Raw genomic sequence first — 18,641 nt, forward strand, 5'->3', positions numbered from 1 at the left:
GTTTTAGCATATTCTACCTAACATTAGTCAGGTGACTGTAGTTCACCAATTATATTTCATTATATAATTAAAAAGCATATATAAATACAAAATAGTTGAAACAAATACCTTTAAAAAATACCACTAACCTTCCATGAGCATGAAAATCTAGGCGCAAGAACTGATCTTCATGCAATACTGCTCTTTTGGCACGCTGGTGTTTTTGGTGTAACAAATCCACATCATAGGACAATCCTTCATAATGTCTAATGTATTTATTTAAAGGATTTCCATACTGGCCTGAAAAGAGAGGGGGGGGGGGGGAAAAGCAAGTTTTAGCATGTTTCAGAAATCATTACTGTCACACCTACGCTAGTACGCGTTGTAGATCTGTGGAGCAAGACAGTTGATGATGAGAACTTGACTTCAGACTCATTCTGCTCTGGTCCGATGGATCAAAATGCACACTTGCAGCTGGACTGTGTTGGCTGGACCTTGGAGTGCATCTTCCGCTTTCATGTCAAAGGGAGTATCGTTTACTTACTCCAAAACCACTCCGTGATGCAAACTACATCAGTGTAAGCAGGGATACTTAAGACATGTTTCAAATATTCTCTCCTGAAGCAAACATGAGAAGTGCAACAGCTCAGCATCTTTCTTCTGGTTCCTGAGAGGAACCACACTTCCATTTTCACTCCACATTCACAGCACTGAAATATCTACTACTGAAATATCTAGTACTATTACTAAGTCTTTTGAGGCTTACATTCCACATGCCAACTAGCCAGAAAAATTAAGAACAAATCTCAACACCTAGCAATACAGATATTCTGCTGCATTAACTTCCAAACCTCTCTCCAAAAAATGTTTCTATCTCATGGAAAAGTTAAAAACATTTGCAAAGATGTAAATTAGGTTCAGTCTATTTTGGATACTCCTTGTAATACAATGTTTCTGACTCACATTAAGAGTGCATGACAGAAAATGGGGAAAAACTTTGTCCTCCAGCCCTGATGGAAGAAGGCATATACAGAACTGACCAGAGGCAATGGCAGTTAGGAGCTCTACATAAATTTAAATTATGTATAGAGGACCACAGTATCAGCCTTATATCCCCACTAGACATTAAGCATTTTGCTTTAACAGAGTATTTTTGACTCCAAGGTTAGCATTAATAGGTCAATAAGAAGATAGAAAACTTGTGCTGTCCAGACACCTACCAGATGTACTACTGAGATGTAAGTTTGCCTACCAAAACAGGCCAACAAGGCTAATAATCATAACTTTCTTCTGGTTTCAGTTCTTAACAGAGCATAATTTTCCTCCAGAAAAGTGGCTGCTTTATGCATTATATGCCTTTGCATAATTCAGATTTTGGTCACTTCTTCCTAATAGGTATACAGTTTCCATCTGGGATTCACCTTCATATTTTTAATATAGTCCAAGCAGTCACAGTAGTGTATGCATAATTAATTGACAGCACAGTGCATATTTCACAAAAAGTATATTTTCATATCTTGACAACCAAAGGTCTCCATCCTCTGCCTCTGCACATTCAACACTGATTCTCTTTGCAAGACTAAGTCTTAACTGCGTTTCCGTTCTAGCTGTTGTTTGATATGAAAAATTGCATGAAAAATTTTGCATCTACTTGACAAAGCATAAACAGAAGAGATTTTGTGGAAGGAATTAAGAAGTGATTCAATAGCACTGACCAGAGACCAAAAAAATAGTTAAAAGCTCCAACTGTAGAAGATAGTGGGGAAGAACAGAAAAAACATACATACAGTGGGGAGAAAAGCACTGCTGCTTTACAACAGAGGTAGTTTATACAGTATTTTATTTTTTTATATATATATATATATATATATAAATATAAAAAACTTTTTTTAAACAGTTTGAGTATTTAAAATATCCAGTCATAAGGAATTCTCTTTTTAACCTGCAGATCTATATCTGGAATCTACAGTCATGAGTGACATGAGTTCAGTGATTCTGGTTTCAAAACCTGACTATATATGACCCAAATTGTGTCATATTCCTTGATGTATTAAGCATTAAAAACAGTAAAGAATTAAAGATATTGAGCAGTGTATAATGTTTCAAAAATCCAAAAGGTAATTGCATGTTTTGATACATAAGTTTTATCACTAGTTAGCACGCAAGCATTCACCCTATTTGAAACAAAGCCTTGCAGTATTCTGATACATACCTTACCAAAAAACATCTGACCAATTCTTTCTCTTGCAAATCCACAGAAGCAACTCTTTCTGAAGACCAGATCAACTATTCATTTCAGAAACTACTTTATGGATCACATCACTCAAAGCAAGCACTTGCAGTTTTATTATGCAATAGTCAAATGTTTAAGCAGTCTGTGACAATTTCTTGCCAAATGTATTTCTAGAAGGAATGTTCTAACATTGTTAACGTTTAGTCAATGTTTAGTCAAAATTTCCACAAAATTTTTTCCCTACACAACCCCTTTGACAAAGCTTATCCCAAAACTTTAGAAAGTGTTTTGGTGAACTATTTGGTTTTTACCGAGACAAATCAGTCCTATCCTGAGAGTGGTGATTAAAATATAAACTGAGCGCAGTAAATGCATCACAACCACTTTTACTAGCAGTAGCACATTATCTTTCACAGGAAGGACCTAGAAATCCATTTGTCAACCACTTCATTTATGACAAGGCATAGCTGATGTAAAACCCAAATTGTCTATTGAAAGCTGTGGTAAACAGACCCAATCTTATCTACACCAAGAATATGAAATTAGAATACAGAAGTTAAGTTGTTATTTTTTTCAACTCCAGGTTGAACTGATAATCTTTAAACATTTCTGGATGGAAGAGTAGAAGAGTTTTTTAAAATATCAAAGCAGTTACATTCCATAGTATTTACTACTACGTTCTGATATTTGGACAACCATTGATCAATGCTGTAACATTATGCACCAGTTTCTGCTTCAAGGACGTATAACCATTTTTTCATTTTCTATTCTGTTACTTTATCTTTTCATCATATGTTGTTCTTACTTGATTGTGTGTATGCAAGTGCTTGCCACATTGAAAACTGACTCCTCATCTAGCTTTAGAGACATCCTTCCTTAACCTCTTAAGGAAGAGTACAAATTCTTCATTTCATGCTCAATTTTTCTAGAATCTGATCTTGGCCATCAGCTTTTTTCTAAAGAAATATCTACGTGCAGCATTCAAGAGAGTAAATAAAAAGTCAAATCTCCAATTTTCTCCAGAACCATTAATTCCATAAGAAAAGACAGGATACCTCAATCAGTCAGTTTAATCCCACACCAACCTAAATGTGAGAGTTTTTGGAGTTTTCATGCAACATTTTGTACACTATTTTTGTTCAGACATCTATACTGACAGGGTCCAGGGAGGCCCAAAGAAAGACAAATCCATCCCAAAGCTTCACCTCAACAAAATGTGTTATAAGACTCTTATGCTACATTAAAAAACAAACAAACAAAAAACCCAAAACCCACACTTTTCCTTGTGCTGAGACCTGGTATGCGAAAATACAAATTTACCTTTCCCCGTATTTATCATGAGATCTTATTAATACCATGAAATTTTGAGTACCTCCATGCTGCTTAAAAGGATTGTAATATCTCATCATGTAGTCTAATAACTAATGCAAAAGTCAACTGATTAAATGAATACTTCCAAATTTATCACTTGCATTTAGTAGCAACACGGACAAGATGATATTGCCTTATTGGCATCTCTTTAAAATTCAAGTAATTGTAGACTGCAGATAAACAGCGTTCAAATTTCCTCCCAGTAGCGCAGGCTTCTACAAATGTTGACTCTTCATCATTGACTGCAAATACAGTCCAATAACAAAAGTTTATTTTAATTTCCTTTCATTCTTAGTTTCAAAATACAAGTCCATTTCCATCCAATTTTCCAGAAGCTTCTTATGGGCCTTTAACATTTATCAAATTCATGATTTAAGCAACAATCTATATTCATTCTGATCCAAATAAGACACACGGCAAATTCAAAGTTTCAGTAACCAGCATGAGGAATTTTGAGGGTGACAGATGTTGACCATGTCTCATGTTTCTCTAATCGCCTCTAACAGACTCCCACAAAATGAGCAGAAACACCTCCTAGGGCTCAAAAACTTTCATCAACCAAATATGATTAGCCTGAGTCCACTTCTGATATCAGACTGGTGCACAATGTAAATTAGCCTGACTGCAAGTAAACTCTTTCCAATTCCAACTTTCTGAGTAAAAGAATGATATGAACTAAAAATATCAACACCAAAGAAAACAATGAATTTTACAATTAACTGACATAAGATAAACCTTAGCTGAAGTTTTAATTTTAAAATTATCCTAAACCAAAACATGATACTAGTAACTGCCTTTAAAAAAAGCAAAAACTGAGAAGTTAAAGCAGAGAAGTCTACACATTCTGCAGCATACTATAACCCCAAGACTAAGTAACAAGTTAAAGTATTCTTAACTTCTCTGTGGTAGGAAGCTATTATGTATGCATCCTTTAAATTGCTATAGACCCATTTTTTCCTCAGTACTGCAAGGTACTCTCTAAACAGCTTCAGGCATTTAGAAAAAAGGTTTAAAGGATAACAATCTACAAAAGACCCAATAATGCTTCTCACCTCTTCTAGGTCTCACAACCGTCTGGAAAGCTGGGAGAAAGCCCTCAACCAAGTCACATAGACAATACACCCAAAATGAGTACTGTGACAAGACAGCAACACAATATGGCATTAAAAGGCCTCATAACTTCTCTTTGCTTAGCAAAAGTTAGCAAATTCCTTTTGCTTAACTAAAACCAGTTATATACATTCTGTGATTACACAGGAAACAATGCTATTTCCTTTCCCTTTCTCCAAAAGGAAAAAACTCCTTACATTTTATGTAAACTCACTACAGTGAGCACTTGAACTCTTTGTTACTCTTCTCTTACTGAATAAAAACAGCTGCATACCACCTAGAATATATGCTATTTCATAGCTTTTCTAAAAGACTTCAAACAGGGTTGAAATCAAGGCTTCAAAATTAATCTTGTATAATGTTACTATTACTATAGTGCCCAAAGTCTTTGACCAATATGCAGTCTCCTTAGTGTAACAGTGTGTTCTAGCAAGAGAAAGACAAGGGAAAGAACAGAGTTTAGTTGCAGTAATTTTCATTGCGTGGGTATTCTGTATTCAAAAAAATTCAGCACTTTGTTTGCCCTTCTCTTCTACGGACTCAGCTTTTTTAAATATTTGTGGAAGATGTGCACACTTGTCACCAAGATGTCACCAAGATTTCTAAAAAGAAATAAAAACAGCTACAAATCAGTAGAAAAATGATTCTCCTCTTCAAGAGAGTAGCTTAATAATTAACTCCAATTTCCGTAACATTCACCATGGTATCCTATAAATTCTTAAGTTAGTTGAGCTGGAAAGAGGATTTTTGCTTCTCATAGATATGTATCTGATACAAGATGTCTCAGATTCTACTCTTGCAATGCTTTGTAATCTATACTGTGCACCTGCAAACTGTTCAGTGATCTTCACAGATGTGCATAATGAAGTAGGTGCAACTGCCAGCCACAGATTTTGTGATTACAAGATTCTGGATCAAAAAGGAAAAAGCTTATCACAGAATCCATGCAGAAAATGCACCCCAGAGAACCAGTAAAAGACCACGCACACACATCTCAACCTTGGAGACAAACCACTGTGACTTTTTTTTGTTGAAAAAGTAGTATTATTTGAATTGAGACTGCAGGACAGATCTATTAAAATGAGCATATGATGAGAAAGCTTGCAGTAAGAAATACTGAACCATGAGTATTCAAATCAAGTTTCAGGTAGCTGCTCTACAAATCTCATGTATCATGTTGCCATCAGCCAAACATCAAAGATGGCATGATGCACTTCCAGGCAGCCCAGTGCCAGAAGCCAACATTTCTCAGTGGTACAGTGCCCGAACACTCAGCCTGTGGCCAGGAATGCTTTAGTATAGGCAAGAGTGAAAATGGGGTGGTTTTTGAACCTGAAAAGAAATGACACACCTAGTCAAGCAAATCCCTAGAAGACTATCCTATGATTAGAAAAACCTCAGGAACGAAGCTTTACTTTCATTGGGTTAGAACTAAATTCTAAGGAGGAAAACACACACTCTACACAGAATTAAGCAGAACATTTGGGTAAAGGTCTAGGTGTCAGCCCCTGTGAAAGATTTGTGTATAAAGGTCTGGAGGTCTGCCGCATCCCTTGAAAGTTGTAAAGAAAATATCTACAATTGCCTTGCTTTCTGAACAAACAAATCCCACTGGACAGAGTCTGAGGTATATGTTCTAACCTTCTACCTAGGCATCCACACACTATGCAAAGGATAATATATATCACCCACTGGATTTTAGCTATAAGCCTCTTGGCACATTTCAAGCAGCTATATATAACAGTTGTTTGGGGGTCTGTGCTAAATGATTTGCTACTCAGCTCATTCATCACGATTATTTTCCCAGACTAGCAAGACTTTTCTAGACAAAACCTTCCCAGGCTAGCAGAGTCTGTGGGAGTGAATCAGTACCCACAGTATAAGACGACAGAGTTAGGGAACACTTAAGCCAACTGGGCATGCAGAAGTCCATGGGACAAGATGGGATGCATCCAAGAGCACTGAGCAAATTGCTGAGGCCATTTCAAGGCCTTCTATCATCTTTGAAAGATGGTGATTCATGGTGATTTGGGGAGGTTACTGATGACTGGAAGAAAGCAAATGTCACACCTATCTTCAGGGAGGCGGACCTGAATATCTACAGGCTGGTCAAACCTGGGAAGATTATGGAGGAAATCACAGAAGCCAACTTCATGCACATGAAGAAGATGGGTAATAAACAGTACTAAAATTTTACCAGCATAAACCTGAACATCTGTTAAGTTTATCTACATCATGGTAGAAGATGACAACACGTAACTTTCCATAAAATAAGAGGATAAGCATGGACTGTTCTAAAAGGTGAAGTCTATATTAAGCCACTAAGATTAAGACTTACGTGACACAGGTAAATAGTTCGAATACAACCCAAGTTTATTAATGGGGGGGGGGAAAAAAAAAGAATCTGACTTCGTAGACTATTAGAAATTCAATGGTGAGCCTAAATCTTATTGGACAACTCTTTTTACTGAAAGTGTCATCACTGATTTGCAGATTTGAAATGCCAGCATGTGATGAATACCTTTAAGAGAATGACTTTATCTTAAATAATTCAAACGATAATTAAGTAGAAAAATTATCAAAATTTGTTGTATTTCTTCAAACAATTTTCAATCCATAGCTTTTCTCCTAAAAAAGTTCTCTTTACATGAGACTCTGAAAAAAAAAGTATACACAGCACTTGGATTTAGTATTTCTGTGCTGAAGTGTATCAAAAAGAACCAAATTTGCAGATAGTGCAAATTAAGATCCTTAAATATGAACCTGAATAAAGTTTTTAGCTCAGTTAATTAGAAGCCAGTAATTCTATCACATACCTCCTGACTTGAATTTCACTGAAGAATTAATTTAGGCTGTAGTTTCATGATGTCCACCAGAAGGGAAGGTCCTGCTGTCCTTTTTCATCTATCCCTTTTCTGCTCCTCCCTTGTGCTGGCACTAGAACTGATTTGGCTCAAAAATACCCATTTTCTTTCAGTCAAGTTAGTTTTTGGTGGAAGAAAAATATGTGACCAAAGTCAAGCTAGCATCATTTCCCTTTACTGGAAACTTACACCTAGCATACAGTTAGACAGTACAGCATCACCACCATAACTGGCCCATAGATGGCCACTTTTTTTTTTTTTAAAAACCCTCTTTCTCCCCACTTCCAGCAATGTCCCAGCTCTTCTTTTGCATCCATTAGGCCTGGGTCTGCACAATAAACCAACAGAATTTACATTTCTGGAAGGAAACTATTCATTTCTTTTGTATAGATTAGCAGGTTAGATTGACTCCTCATGCCATCAAACACCAGAGCTGTGGAAGGAGGAGAGGTGGGAACGCATGACCAGGGCAAGATCAGACAGCAGTAACTCATTGGAGTGGCTCCGCCATATGCATAACTGAGCCTTTAGATCCTTTTAAAAGCAATCATAAATTTCAGTCTCAGGTTCTTAGATCATAGTCAAAACAGGGTGCAGGGGTGATTATGGTATTTCAAAGTTACTATCTAAACACCTTTTCTTTTTTAAATCACCATGGGCATTTCTGAAGCAACTGACAGCTGCCTGTATGAGCCACTGTCTTATTCAGACACATAAAATCCTTAACCCATTTATTTTAAATCCCAGCTATGTGCTAGAGGCCGAGTGCCACGTTAATGAAGGCTAGTACTCTTCTCAATTTATAGCAAGGATGTAGACTAAATTACTCCCATGCTGATCGTTCATAAATGCCTTCCCACAACTCCCCCATGTGTCCAGAAAAAAACAGAATTTCTCCCATGCTAACTGGGAAGCAGTTTCTTCAATATTCAGCAGCACAAGACATTAAGATACAATTCAGAAGTCCTAGCAACATAGAAGAGTGCGTGTACCAGTAAAAACAAACAACTTATCATACACTTACAATGAAGTTCACCATTTGATCAGCCTCGCCAAAGCATAAGCACTCTTGCTAAATCCAAACTTCTTTCTTTTTTGTTTCAGTAGTTCTCTCTTCTGTATTTTCTATCCCCCCCTCCCTTTTTTAAACAACCCTCAGCTAGAAGGAAAAGTTCTATCAGTTGTTTCTATTCCTCAAAGAACATCATTATTTATAGATAATTAAGCACTGTTTAATACATTTGCATGCTTCTTCATTTCATGCAACAGAACATCCTCCTAACAGTTGCAAAGAATATTGCCCCAGACTGAGAACCCCTTTATACATGTCAAAATTAATAGCACCAGTACTGAAAAAAAATCAAGCAACTCCAAGTGTATTAGAGAAAAAAGAATGAGATTCCTTTTACACTTTTTTTTTTAAAAAAAGTCTTAAAAGTTTCAAAGCATTATCTACTGGAAACTAACAAACATATATCTACTTAAGATAAATTATACCTTTCCCAATTACTGATAAATAGTGACATGCCTTCTTCCTACTCATAACATTGAAACCGTATTCAAGCTTTACAGCTAGGCAACTTGTTTTCTGAAGATTGTATTTATTCAGTCTTAGTAAAGGAAAAAAAAAACTTCTAACCCTCCTCCCCACCAAGTGGTCTAACATCAGAAACTGATTATGCCTCTGCTTTAGGTCCTATCAGACTGAGTTGCTTATAACTTGCCTGTAGTAACCACAGACTGTACAGATGGCTACAAAGCATGATAATATAGCTATTGCACTACACTTCATTAGTATTGTAACACTAGTGACTGCTTTTAATTGTGTTCCTGTTGCAGAATCTTAAAAGAACAATTTAGGCTGGAGAAGTAAACAGCTTTTCCATCAATCAAAATTAAGACATTTAATTCTAGACAATTAAATCACTCTAATCTTTCTCCTTCAAATAAACCATTAAATTATATTGCCTCTTAATATTTAAAAATTGTTGCCTTTGTAACCTTAGTTCACAGTTAATAATGAATCATAATAAATTCTGTTAATCTGTAATATACCTTTAACAGTATCTAAAGACTAAATATAAAGGGGGTAGACAAGACTTAAGCACTTCTAAAAGAAGAATTAAGCACACTTAGGCATCCCAGAAAAATCTTCTGAGTTCAAAATACAGAAGAGCATTACAAAAAAATATTAATGGTGGCTTTTTAAAAGTTATTGATACTTACATGACCTAAAACTATACAACTTTACAGAGAACTATAACGTTGAATCAAGAATTGTGTAAAAGTTGTTTTCATTTTGTGTTGTTCTCACAGTAACACTATCAAATATCACGAGCTTGCCTTTTTTGGCACAGATACTAATGCCTTACTAGAAGAAGAGTGCTCAAACACAGAATTCTATTTTTCCAGTAATTACAAATCTTTACAATACTTAGTCAAGGAAGCCTAGAAACTTGCATACAAAATTCTAAAAAGTTTCTTTTATCCAGATTAATAATGGGATGAGTTCAGACCATGAGTCCAATTTCTTCTTCCTTACAGTATGCTCCAGACAGCTGAGCCCCAAGTACAACCTACCGGAGCTTTCGCATACTTCAACGTTACTTTTCAACCACAGGCAAAGGCCAGGATCTAGCACCGCGTTCTGTTAACAGACCTACATACTGACGCACGCTGAAGCGGGGCCGGACAAACAGGAGAGGTGCCAGGCCAGCCAGGGGAAGCCAGCCCTTATCAGCCGCTCCACCCACCCTCCTCCAGGAACTGCCCCCAAAGTCCACCTTGCCCAGCACCTCCGCGTGTCCAACGCGACGGCGCTTCCCTGCCGCGCCCGCAGCCGGGGAGAAGCCGCCCTTGCGGCTCCCCGGTGCCGCGAGGCGACCGCAGCCGAGCGGCCCCTCGCCCGAGCTCCCCTCCCGGCCCGGCCGAGCGCCGAGCCCCCGCCGGCCGCGGCCGCGAAGCCCGAGGCACTCTGGCTCCCCGGGCCGGCGGAACGGGGCGGCGGGCGGCGCTCCGCGGGGCGGGCCCGCCGGGCACCTGCTCGGCGGCGCGGGGAGCGGCGCCGCGGGGCCCGCAGCGCCGCGGGGCCCCAGGGGCGGCGGGCGCGGGGCGCGGCGCCGCGCGGGGGAGGCGCGCGCGCGCGGGCGGCGGCGAGGCAGCGCCGGGCGGCAGCCGGAGAGAAAGGGAGCAGCCGGCCCGGCCCGCGGCGGGCGGAAAAGTCCCGGGAGCGGGGAACAACGGCGCGGCCGCGGCCTGCCGCCGGGCCGGGGAAGTGCGGCGCCCCGCGGAGCGCGGTCCGCCGCCCCCGGCCCCGGCCGCGGCGGGCAGCGCAGGAGGGAGGGAGCCCGGGCCGCGGGCCGGCGGGCGCTGCTCACCTCCGGCGCCCGCCGCGCAGGAGCACAGCAGAATTATCGTCCCCGCCAGGTCCATCTTCGCCGGGCCCGGGCCCAGGCCCCGCCGCCGCCGCCGCCTACCCACAGCGCATCCGCCCGAGTCGGCGCCGGGATGGGGAGGGGCGAGCTCCGCGCCGCCCTCCGCTTTGTCCCCCGCCGCGCTCGGGGACCGCTTCCGCTCGGCTCCGCTCGGCGGCCCGCCCCGGCGCCGCCCGGCCGCCCGCCCGGCCGCGCTCCGCTCCCCGCGCCGCCACTTCCTCCGGCCGCCCGCCCCGCCCGCGCGACGCCACCAGGCGGGGCGGGGCCCGGGGCCACGCCCACGGCGCGCGAGCGGCCGCGCACCTCCCTCTTCCTCCTTCTCCTCCCCCCCCACCGGCGCCGCCGCGCAAGGGGGCGGGGCCACAGGGGAACGAGTGCGCGCGCGCCTTAAAGGGGCAGGCACCGCGGGCCGGCCGCCCTGCTTGCCGAGCAGGCTTCCCGCTGAGCCCGAGGCTGTGTGAACCCTGCGGCGGCCTTTTACCGTGAAGAGGTCGTGCGGGGGCGCAGGCACGTCGGCCGGTTTCCCTCTCTCCCACCGCAGAGGCTGACGATACCGATCCGCTTTCCAGGTTTCACTGGGGTCGCCCCTTGCCCCAGTGCCTCCGCCCGCCCGCGGGCCTCTCCGCGCTGGGCGGCCTCGGGCGGCCTCCTCGAGCCGCGGGTACGGGAAGATCCTCGGGGAAGGCGGAACTGTGAGCGGCCCGGGCAAAACGCACTTCCCTGCTCTCCTAGTCCCCCTCTGTGCATGGGCGTGCTGGCTCCTGCGCACCAACAGGCCAGTTCAAAGCTTTATTCTTGGTATTGGTGTTTCTGAGAAGTTTCTCGGTTTACTGTCACCCCCTTTCCATTTGTTCTTACCCAGTTCTGGTGTCTTTTCAACATGAATCATCCCCTGTTGACGCGGTTACATATAGGCAATGATAAAAGTTCTGAACTTGATGATTTTGCCATTGTTTCCTTAAACATACACATAGCTGAAATGGCATGAGGAACGGGAAATATTGGTACAAACTAGGGAAGATTTCGCACTTCTTTCTGAACTGTGCTCTTCTCTCTTTGAAACCCACTTCGTTCTCTAAAATCCAACTCTTCTGCCTTATTTCCCTTAGCAGTCAATTCAGCTGCTGAGTTCTCAAATTATTCCTTCCCTGTTTTATTGGTGAAATAATAGCTTGCTGTAAAAGCAAGTGACTTTGCAGAACTTACAACGGTATATTCATTTCTGAATTCACCAGAAGAGGTTGTTACGCAAACATTACACAGAAAGTGCGATTACAATAACCGGTACTTCAGATAAACCCGCTCAAGCTGATGGAGCAGTTTCCGAAGAAAGCAGATGACAAACAGCACTGCGGAGAACGGAAAGGAGAAAGCCCTGTCTTCCCCAAACGGTATCTTGTTTGCTTTGCGGTGGGGCGCTGACGCTTTTGTCTTTACAGGGGAAGAGGAAAAGGAGACGTGCGGTCATTAGGGCGAGGCTGGAGTTTAGGGTAAGAACAATCACGTCAGTTCTTACCTATCGCACTCCCCACCGAAGCGTGTTTTGAAATTACAGGCGTTTAACGCCTGTAATAATAAATAAAAAAAATAAATATCATAAAAAGCACGGGAAAACGCTCAGGAAAGTGAAACTCGTCCCAGAGCAGGCAAAGCCCCCGTTCCCCCGGCTGCCCTGCCCGGGCGGGCAGCGCAGGGGAGGGAAGGGGAGGCCCCGCCCCGCCGGCAGGGGGCAGGGGCCGGGGCCCCGCGCCTCGCCCCGCCCCTTCCGGGCCCGCGCGCGCCCCGGGCCCCCCCCCCAACGGCCGGCGGGCGCGCGCCCTCTCCCGCTCCCCCCCCCCCCCCAATCCGCCGGGGGTCGCTGCCGCCCTCGCGCTTCCCCGCCGGTCGGCGGGTCCCCCCGGCGCGGCCCGGCCCAGCCCGGTGCCCTGCCGCCGCGCCGGCCCCGCGGTGACCCGGGGCGGCTCCCCCTCCCGCCCCCACGTCCCCGGCGGGGCGGAGCCGCCGCGGCTGTCATGGCGTCGCGGGCGCTGCTGGCGGAGGATCAGCCGCTGCGGTGCCAATAGAGCGCGGCGGAGCCGGCGGGCCGGGCATGGAGAGCCTGGCGCAGCCCCCGCCGCCTCCGGGCTCGCTGAAGAGGGGCGGCGGGGGTGCTGCGGCGCAGCTCTTCCCGGCAGAGGCGGCGGCGGGCGAGGGCGGCGGCAGGGACGGGCCCGCCGTGGCCGAGGAGGGCGGCGGGCAGCCCGGCCCGGCCCCGGCCCCGCCGCCGCCGCCCCCCGCCGCCGCCGAGGGCAGCGCGCCGCCCGCCGAGGGCGCGGGGCCGGGGAGCCCCGGCGCGGCGGCCGCCCCGGAGAGCGGTCCCGCGGAGGCCGGCTCCGGCAGCAGCGGCGCCCCCAGCCCCCCGGGGGAGGAGTCCCGCAGCCTCGACTCGCTGGAGTCCTTCTCCAACCTGCACTCCGGCTGCCCCAGCAGCTCCGAGCTCAACAGCGAGGCCGAGGAGGCGGGCGCCGCCGCGGGGGGCCCGGCCGCGGCCCCGGCGCCGGTCCCGGCGGGGGAGCGGCCGGCGGCGGGCTCGCAGCTGCTTGGCGCCTCCAAGGAGCGCTTCCCGGGCCAGTCGGTGTACCACATCAAGTGGGTGCGCTGGAAGGAGGAGAACACGCCCGTCATCACCCAGAACGAGAACGGCCCCTGCCCCTTGCTGGCCATCATGAACGTGCTGCTCCTGGCCTGGAAGGTACCGTGGGCGCGGGGGGCGCGCACCGCCGCGCAGCGCAGCGCAGCGCCTGCCCGCGCCGCCCGCTGCGGAGCGCTGGCGCCGCGCAGGCCCGCGGCCGCGCAGCGCCGGGGCGGCCGAGGCAGCTCGGGCAGCGGCCGGCGGTGCCGAAAACGCGGTAACGCGACGCCGGACGCTTGTGCTGATAAGACGCGAACTTACGTCTGCTGTTAAATCTCGTACGCGCAACTCGGGAAACAAGTAGTAGCTTGTAGTGTCGCTAGTATATTACTTAGATACTGCTGTCACGTGTAGCTTTACTTTGTTGTCGCCTTTTAAAACAGAAATCTACATCTAGACGATGCTTTGCTAAACGATATATTGTTTGCGGCTATGTGCAGATTTCTAGTAAATAACGTTTCTATTTATAGTAGAAAAAGCGGGAGCAATGTTTTGAGAAAATAGCTTATATAATTACACGTAGGCAGAATCTAACAAAATACAGATTTGTACGAACAAGTGCCTACGGGGTAAGGATGCGCTTGCACTGTTATGTAGGGTATATTGCATTCGAAAGTAATTAGTAAATCAGGTCGTGATCGAGTACAGCTTTGAGACCTGGAAGTGTTTGCGTTCTAATAACAGTCTTGGATACTGACTCCCTCTAGCCTTAGAATAATTCTTTTTAATCTCTAAATCTTTAAAATTGGAGGAAGGCAATTTAAATATAAGGCATAATATAATCATTAATATTTATCTGTAAAAAGGATGTTGACAGGAGAGGAGCTACTAGGTTGCTATATGCTACAAAACAAGGAAGATTTCCCAAGAAATGTTAGTAATTCAACCCCAAAAGATAGGTGAGATAGTAGAATGATGTCTTAGAGTAGGAAAGCTCTATGAAAATAGTTTTTCCATTGTAGTATCAAGGGAGAGAGATTTGGTATTGGAAGAGTAGACAGCCGTTCACAAGTGTAACAGGTGACATGGAAAAAGGTCAAAAAGAAGAAGAAAAGGAACATATATTGGGGGTATACACCTCAGGCTTACAAGTCAAGGTATTTTGCAAACTCTAATATGAGGTTTATTACTTACTTCAGTGGTAGAAACATTGAGACGTTTACTCACAGAGCTTAACTAATGACAGCAAGCCAGTTTGGGAGTGCAGGAAAGGGTACAAATGCTTGATACTGTACCTGTACATTACTATGTAAAATTTGTGTTGCATTCTGTATGTGCTTGACTTCAGGAAATACGTTTATGGGCTTTTTCAAGCACAAAAAGGTTTTACTTTCCATGAGGAAGATGCAGGAAAAAAATGTTTTGAATTTTTGATATCTAGTTGAACAGCACCTGAAAGAGGAAACCAGCAGCCAGAGGAATGTTCCCTTAGAAACAAAATGAAAAAAATTGGCTTTTAAAATTAAATTGGAGAGCAGATTTTCCAACAGTCAAGCTTCACAAGAAGTGCTTGCTTGAGATGTTCCATCTTTTGTTCTTTTTCAAATGGAAATAGAACACAGTAGATGTTTTTGATAGAAGATAATTTTTCAGGCAATTATTGACCTTGTTTTTGAGTTATGGTTTCTGTATGTTTTCCTGAGCAGAACAGTTCATATACCAGGACAAAAGCTGTGGATACAGTGGCATTTGTAGTAGATATTTAGGCATCAATGAAAGCAGTACAGGGAGGCTGGTTGTGATTTTAAGCTATTGTTTTATGTAGGTTCTGTCTACCTCAAGTGAGCGCAAAGGCCTTTAGTGTTGTTTTTAAAGAAATGGCTAGTTCCAGGATTTTCCCTTTTAACCCTTCCTTTAGTGAAAGGTTATAAATGGAACAGAATTATCCTTGTTATTTGCACTGAGTTCTTGAGAGAGTTTTGTTTCTTAACATTCTTATTTTGCCCCCTTATATATAAAATTACATTCTTTCACTTTCCTCCGTCCAGAATTTTAACTGACATTCTGCTTTGATCAAGTATTACTATGTTAGTGAAAATTAATGTGATACCTGATTTTATAAGTTAGCGAAAATCAAAATGCCTCTTTGGAGTGCCCTAATATTTCTTGTTGCTAGAATTACACAAAAGGGTTTTCCTGTTAGCTGGTTATATATTGCCCTGCCTATAATTTGATTCTCCTAACTAGTGCCTCTCCAAATTAGCCTTTCTTTTCCCCAGTTTATAGTCGAGAACCATGTTGGCATTGTTTGGAGTGGCAAGCTTATTGGCAGCTCATCTGTACATCACTGACAGTAGCCAGCTGCATACCAAGGCTGAGGATGGACATCCACATTCTTCTCACTTCTCCTGAACCAAGATGAACACTAGATTGGGTCAGGTAATTATAATTTGGGAACAAGGGAGCAGACCAAGAGATGAAAATAGGCAAAAGCAGAATGAGAATACCATAGTGTGCATTAAGTGAATAAAAGCTACATGGGGGAAAAAAACACTGGAGCAAAAAGGAAATGAGAAGGAGGCAGCAATGAATATGTGATAGAGAGTAAGAAAGTAAACACTTGCACTTTGGCCTATTTTTCCTGTATCAGCCACCAACCTTCCTTTTCAGAACTCTGTCCTCTGAAGGTTGGGAGTTTTGGTCATGCTGTAAGTAAATATGGTCTCAAATGACTTCAGCTAATACCTGCAAACACTCAAAGTTGAGAAATATTAAAGTTACAATACTACCTTTCAGGCTTTCAAAAATGCATCCCTTTGGATGTCAGATTTCATATTTCGCTTATCCCAGGACTGTAGTGATAGTTTTGAGGTCCAATACTGTGTGCCAGCTGTGCTTGAATAGCAGCCTAAGCTGAGTTCACATACTTGTTTGTGACAAGTGGCATGTAATCATTTTGCTTAAAACCAAAGACCTTATTTGCTTCTTCTTACTAAGTATAAAGCATCCAGAGGGTATGTAAGCCGTAGTCACAGAAACATTTTTGGGTGTTTAATGCTAAGAACTCAGGTTAACATTTGGATATATTAAGAAGGATTCAACTTTTCAGATGTTTCAGCACCTCGAATTATAAACTTCTTACTCCTATACTAACAGCTTTGTAATCTCTTGTTCATGTGTTCCCGTTGTCCTCATTCAAAACGGGTAGGGTGGGTTTTTTTTTGTTTTGTTTTTTTTTGAGTCAGTCTTTCTTGACTTAGTGAGGACTATTGGTATTTTATTAATTTGCTGACAGGATTGCAATAACAGGTACTTCAAGTAAGTGTGCCATATACTCAAGATGTTTCTTTCTGGTGGCTATGAAAACCTCGTTCGTTAGTTCAGCAAGATTGTTCTCTGTTCCTAATCATTATTCAGTTTTTATTATGTCTTTGGGAGGTGTTTTTGAGATCAGATTTAAGATCTCTAGTTAGGATATGGGTATAAAGATTACTTTAAAATAACTGATTCTTTAAGTATGCTGCATCCATATGTTTTTATCTGTGGAATATTGCTGTGGCAACACTTGGATTTTTGGAAATTCTGAAGTAGCACCCGTACGGACTATTCAAATTTCCTTTCTATAGTACCAGTTTTTTGAAACTAAACTTGTAAGAAAGCTGTTTAGCCTGCTACCTCTCTCCTTGAAAGAGTTTGGACTTGGAACTTTGAGGTAGCAGACTGAATGTGTAAAACCTACAGAAACCTACAAAAACAGTATGATACTGAGTTGAGAAAGTAACTGTTGTGCTAAACAGCACAGTAACCGTTTAGGCTTCTCTTATGGAAATGAAAACAAAAGTGGAGTATTGAAACAGACCTTAAACATATATGCAGAAGCGTGGGTGGTCTCCTCTGGTGTAGAGTAGCTTAGCACGGTGTCTAAGCTTTTTTAAATCTGCAGACTCCTCAGGTTTTCAGCAAAGCTGTGGCTAGCTACGTAGTTAAGTTTAGCAATGTAAAGCTTGCTTTTCTAGGTGTCTTTGTAGTCTTTGTTAGATGTAGCCCGTGCACCACTTCTTGATAGGTTTTGGCATTGCATTAAGGGGTGTGTGTGTGTGTGGGGGGGGGGTGTTGGTTTTTTTTTGTTTGTTTTTGTTTTTGAGAAATGGCCCTTCTCAGGATGTATTCTATGGTAATACATAGATCAGGTGCTAAAGCTTAACAAATGTGCCAAGTAACTCTGACATCATCCTGCCAAAGAAACACAGATCATGTAGCCAAAGCAATCTGTGAACCATAACTAATTGCACGGAAACTAGTATTTGAAATAGCCAGAGAACAGAGAAATGAATCATTTTGGAGCATGAGATAAGTCAAAGGGAAAACGTAGTGTAATATGAAAGTAAGTAACAGTAATATTAATAGCGTTTTGAAAAATTAATGCATATGGCATATCTTGTGCTAACAGCTTCTTATGTAGCAGAATAATCCTACTAGTGCATTTGACAGCATATTCAAAAATTTTTGCAAATCACAGTCCTCCCAACAAACTGAAGCTTTTGGGAGCTATGTTCACTGTATGCTCTAGTTCTAATAAAATGTCAGTAACTTTTAGAACTGTAAGCATTACCTATTTGGGCAATTGTAACAATTATGTAAGTAAATGTTATATAACCATGCAGGCTTAAATATATCCAAACTGAGGTGCAGAGAAGAGGTAAAGTAAAAAAATTGCTAGTTAGAAGTTTTTAGTTTTAGGCCCTTGTAAAAGTGGCCTGTTTTTCAGCAAAGCTGAGTACAGCATAGAGCTGCTGATATCCATTTAATTTGTCAAAGGCCACAGTGGGAGTACTTAGTTTGAGATCCAGCGCTGGCCCTTTACATATGGTCTGCTTTTTCTTTTTACTGATCTAAACCTTCTTATGAATTCACAGAATTCACACCAGTTGCTTGGATGAACTCAGTCAGCCTCTGAAGATGAGTTAGCAGTGAGCTGCTGCTGAATGCTCATGAAAGGCCCTGGCAGCCTTCTTTCCTGTATATGTGAGATGGGTTAA

The 18,641-nt window shown here is 43.4% G+C and overlaps 2 protein-coding genes across 4 annotated transcripts in view; one reads left to right on the top strand and one right to left on the bottom strand.

Moving 5' to 3' along the window:
- Positions 1 to 11,145, bottom strand: part of ADAM10 (ADAM metallopeptidase domain 10) — a 55,522-nt gene extending 44,377 nt beyond the window's left edge. For both annotated transcript variants that reach the window (XM_067305241.1, XM_067305242.1), the window contains exons 1-2: positions 10,935 to 11,145; positions 129 to 279 (exon numbers count right to left, since the gene is read on the bottom strand). In XM_067305241.1, coding sequence (XP_067161342.1) covers positions 129 to 279; positions 10,935 to 10,989 — 206 coding nt within the window. In that variant the 5' untranslated portion in view covers positions 10,990 to 11,145. The remainder of the gene's footprint in view (positions 1 to 128; positions 280 to 10,934) is intronic.
- A 1,863-nt stretch (positions 11,146 to 13,008) lies between these two features.
- The window catches only part of MINDY2 (MINDY lysine 48 deubiquitinase 2), a 44,078-nt gene continuing 38,445 nt past the window's right edge, over positions 13,009 to 18,641 (top strand). For both annotated transcript variants that reach the window (XR_010885755.1, XM_067305822.1), the window contains exon 1: positions 13,009 to 13,722. Coding sequence is in view for 1 of the 2 variants with exons in the window: in XM_067305822.1 (XP_067161923.1) it covers positions 13,081 to 13,722 (642 nt within the window). In the remaining variant the exon portion in view is untranslated. The remainder of the gene's footprint in view (positions 13,723 to 18,641) is intronic.

The sequence above is a fragment of the Apteryx mantelli genome, chromosome 15, assembly GCF_036417845.1.
Source record: "Apteryx mantelli isolate bAptMan1 chromosome 15, bAptMan1.hap1, whole genome shotgun sequence".
In the NCBI taxonomy this organism is placed as follows: domain Eukaryota; kingdom Metazoa; phylum Chordata; class Aves; order Apterygiformes; family Apterygidae; genus Apteryx; species Apteryx mantelli.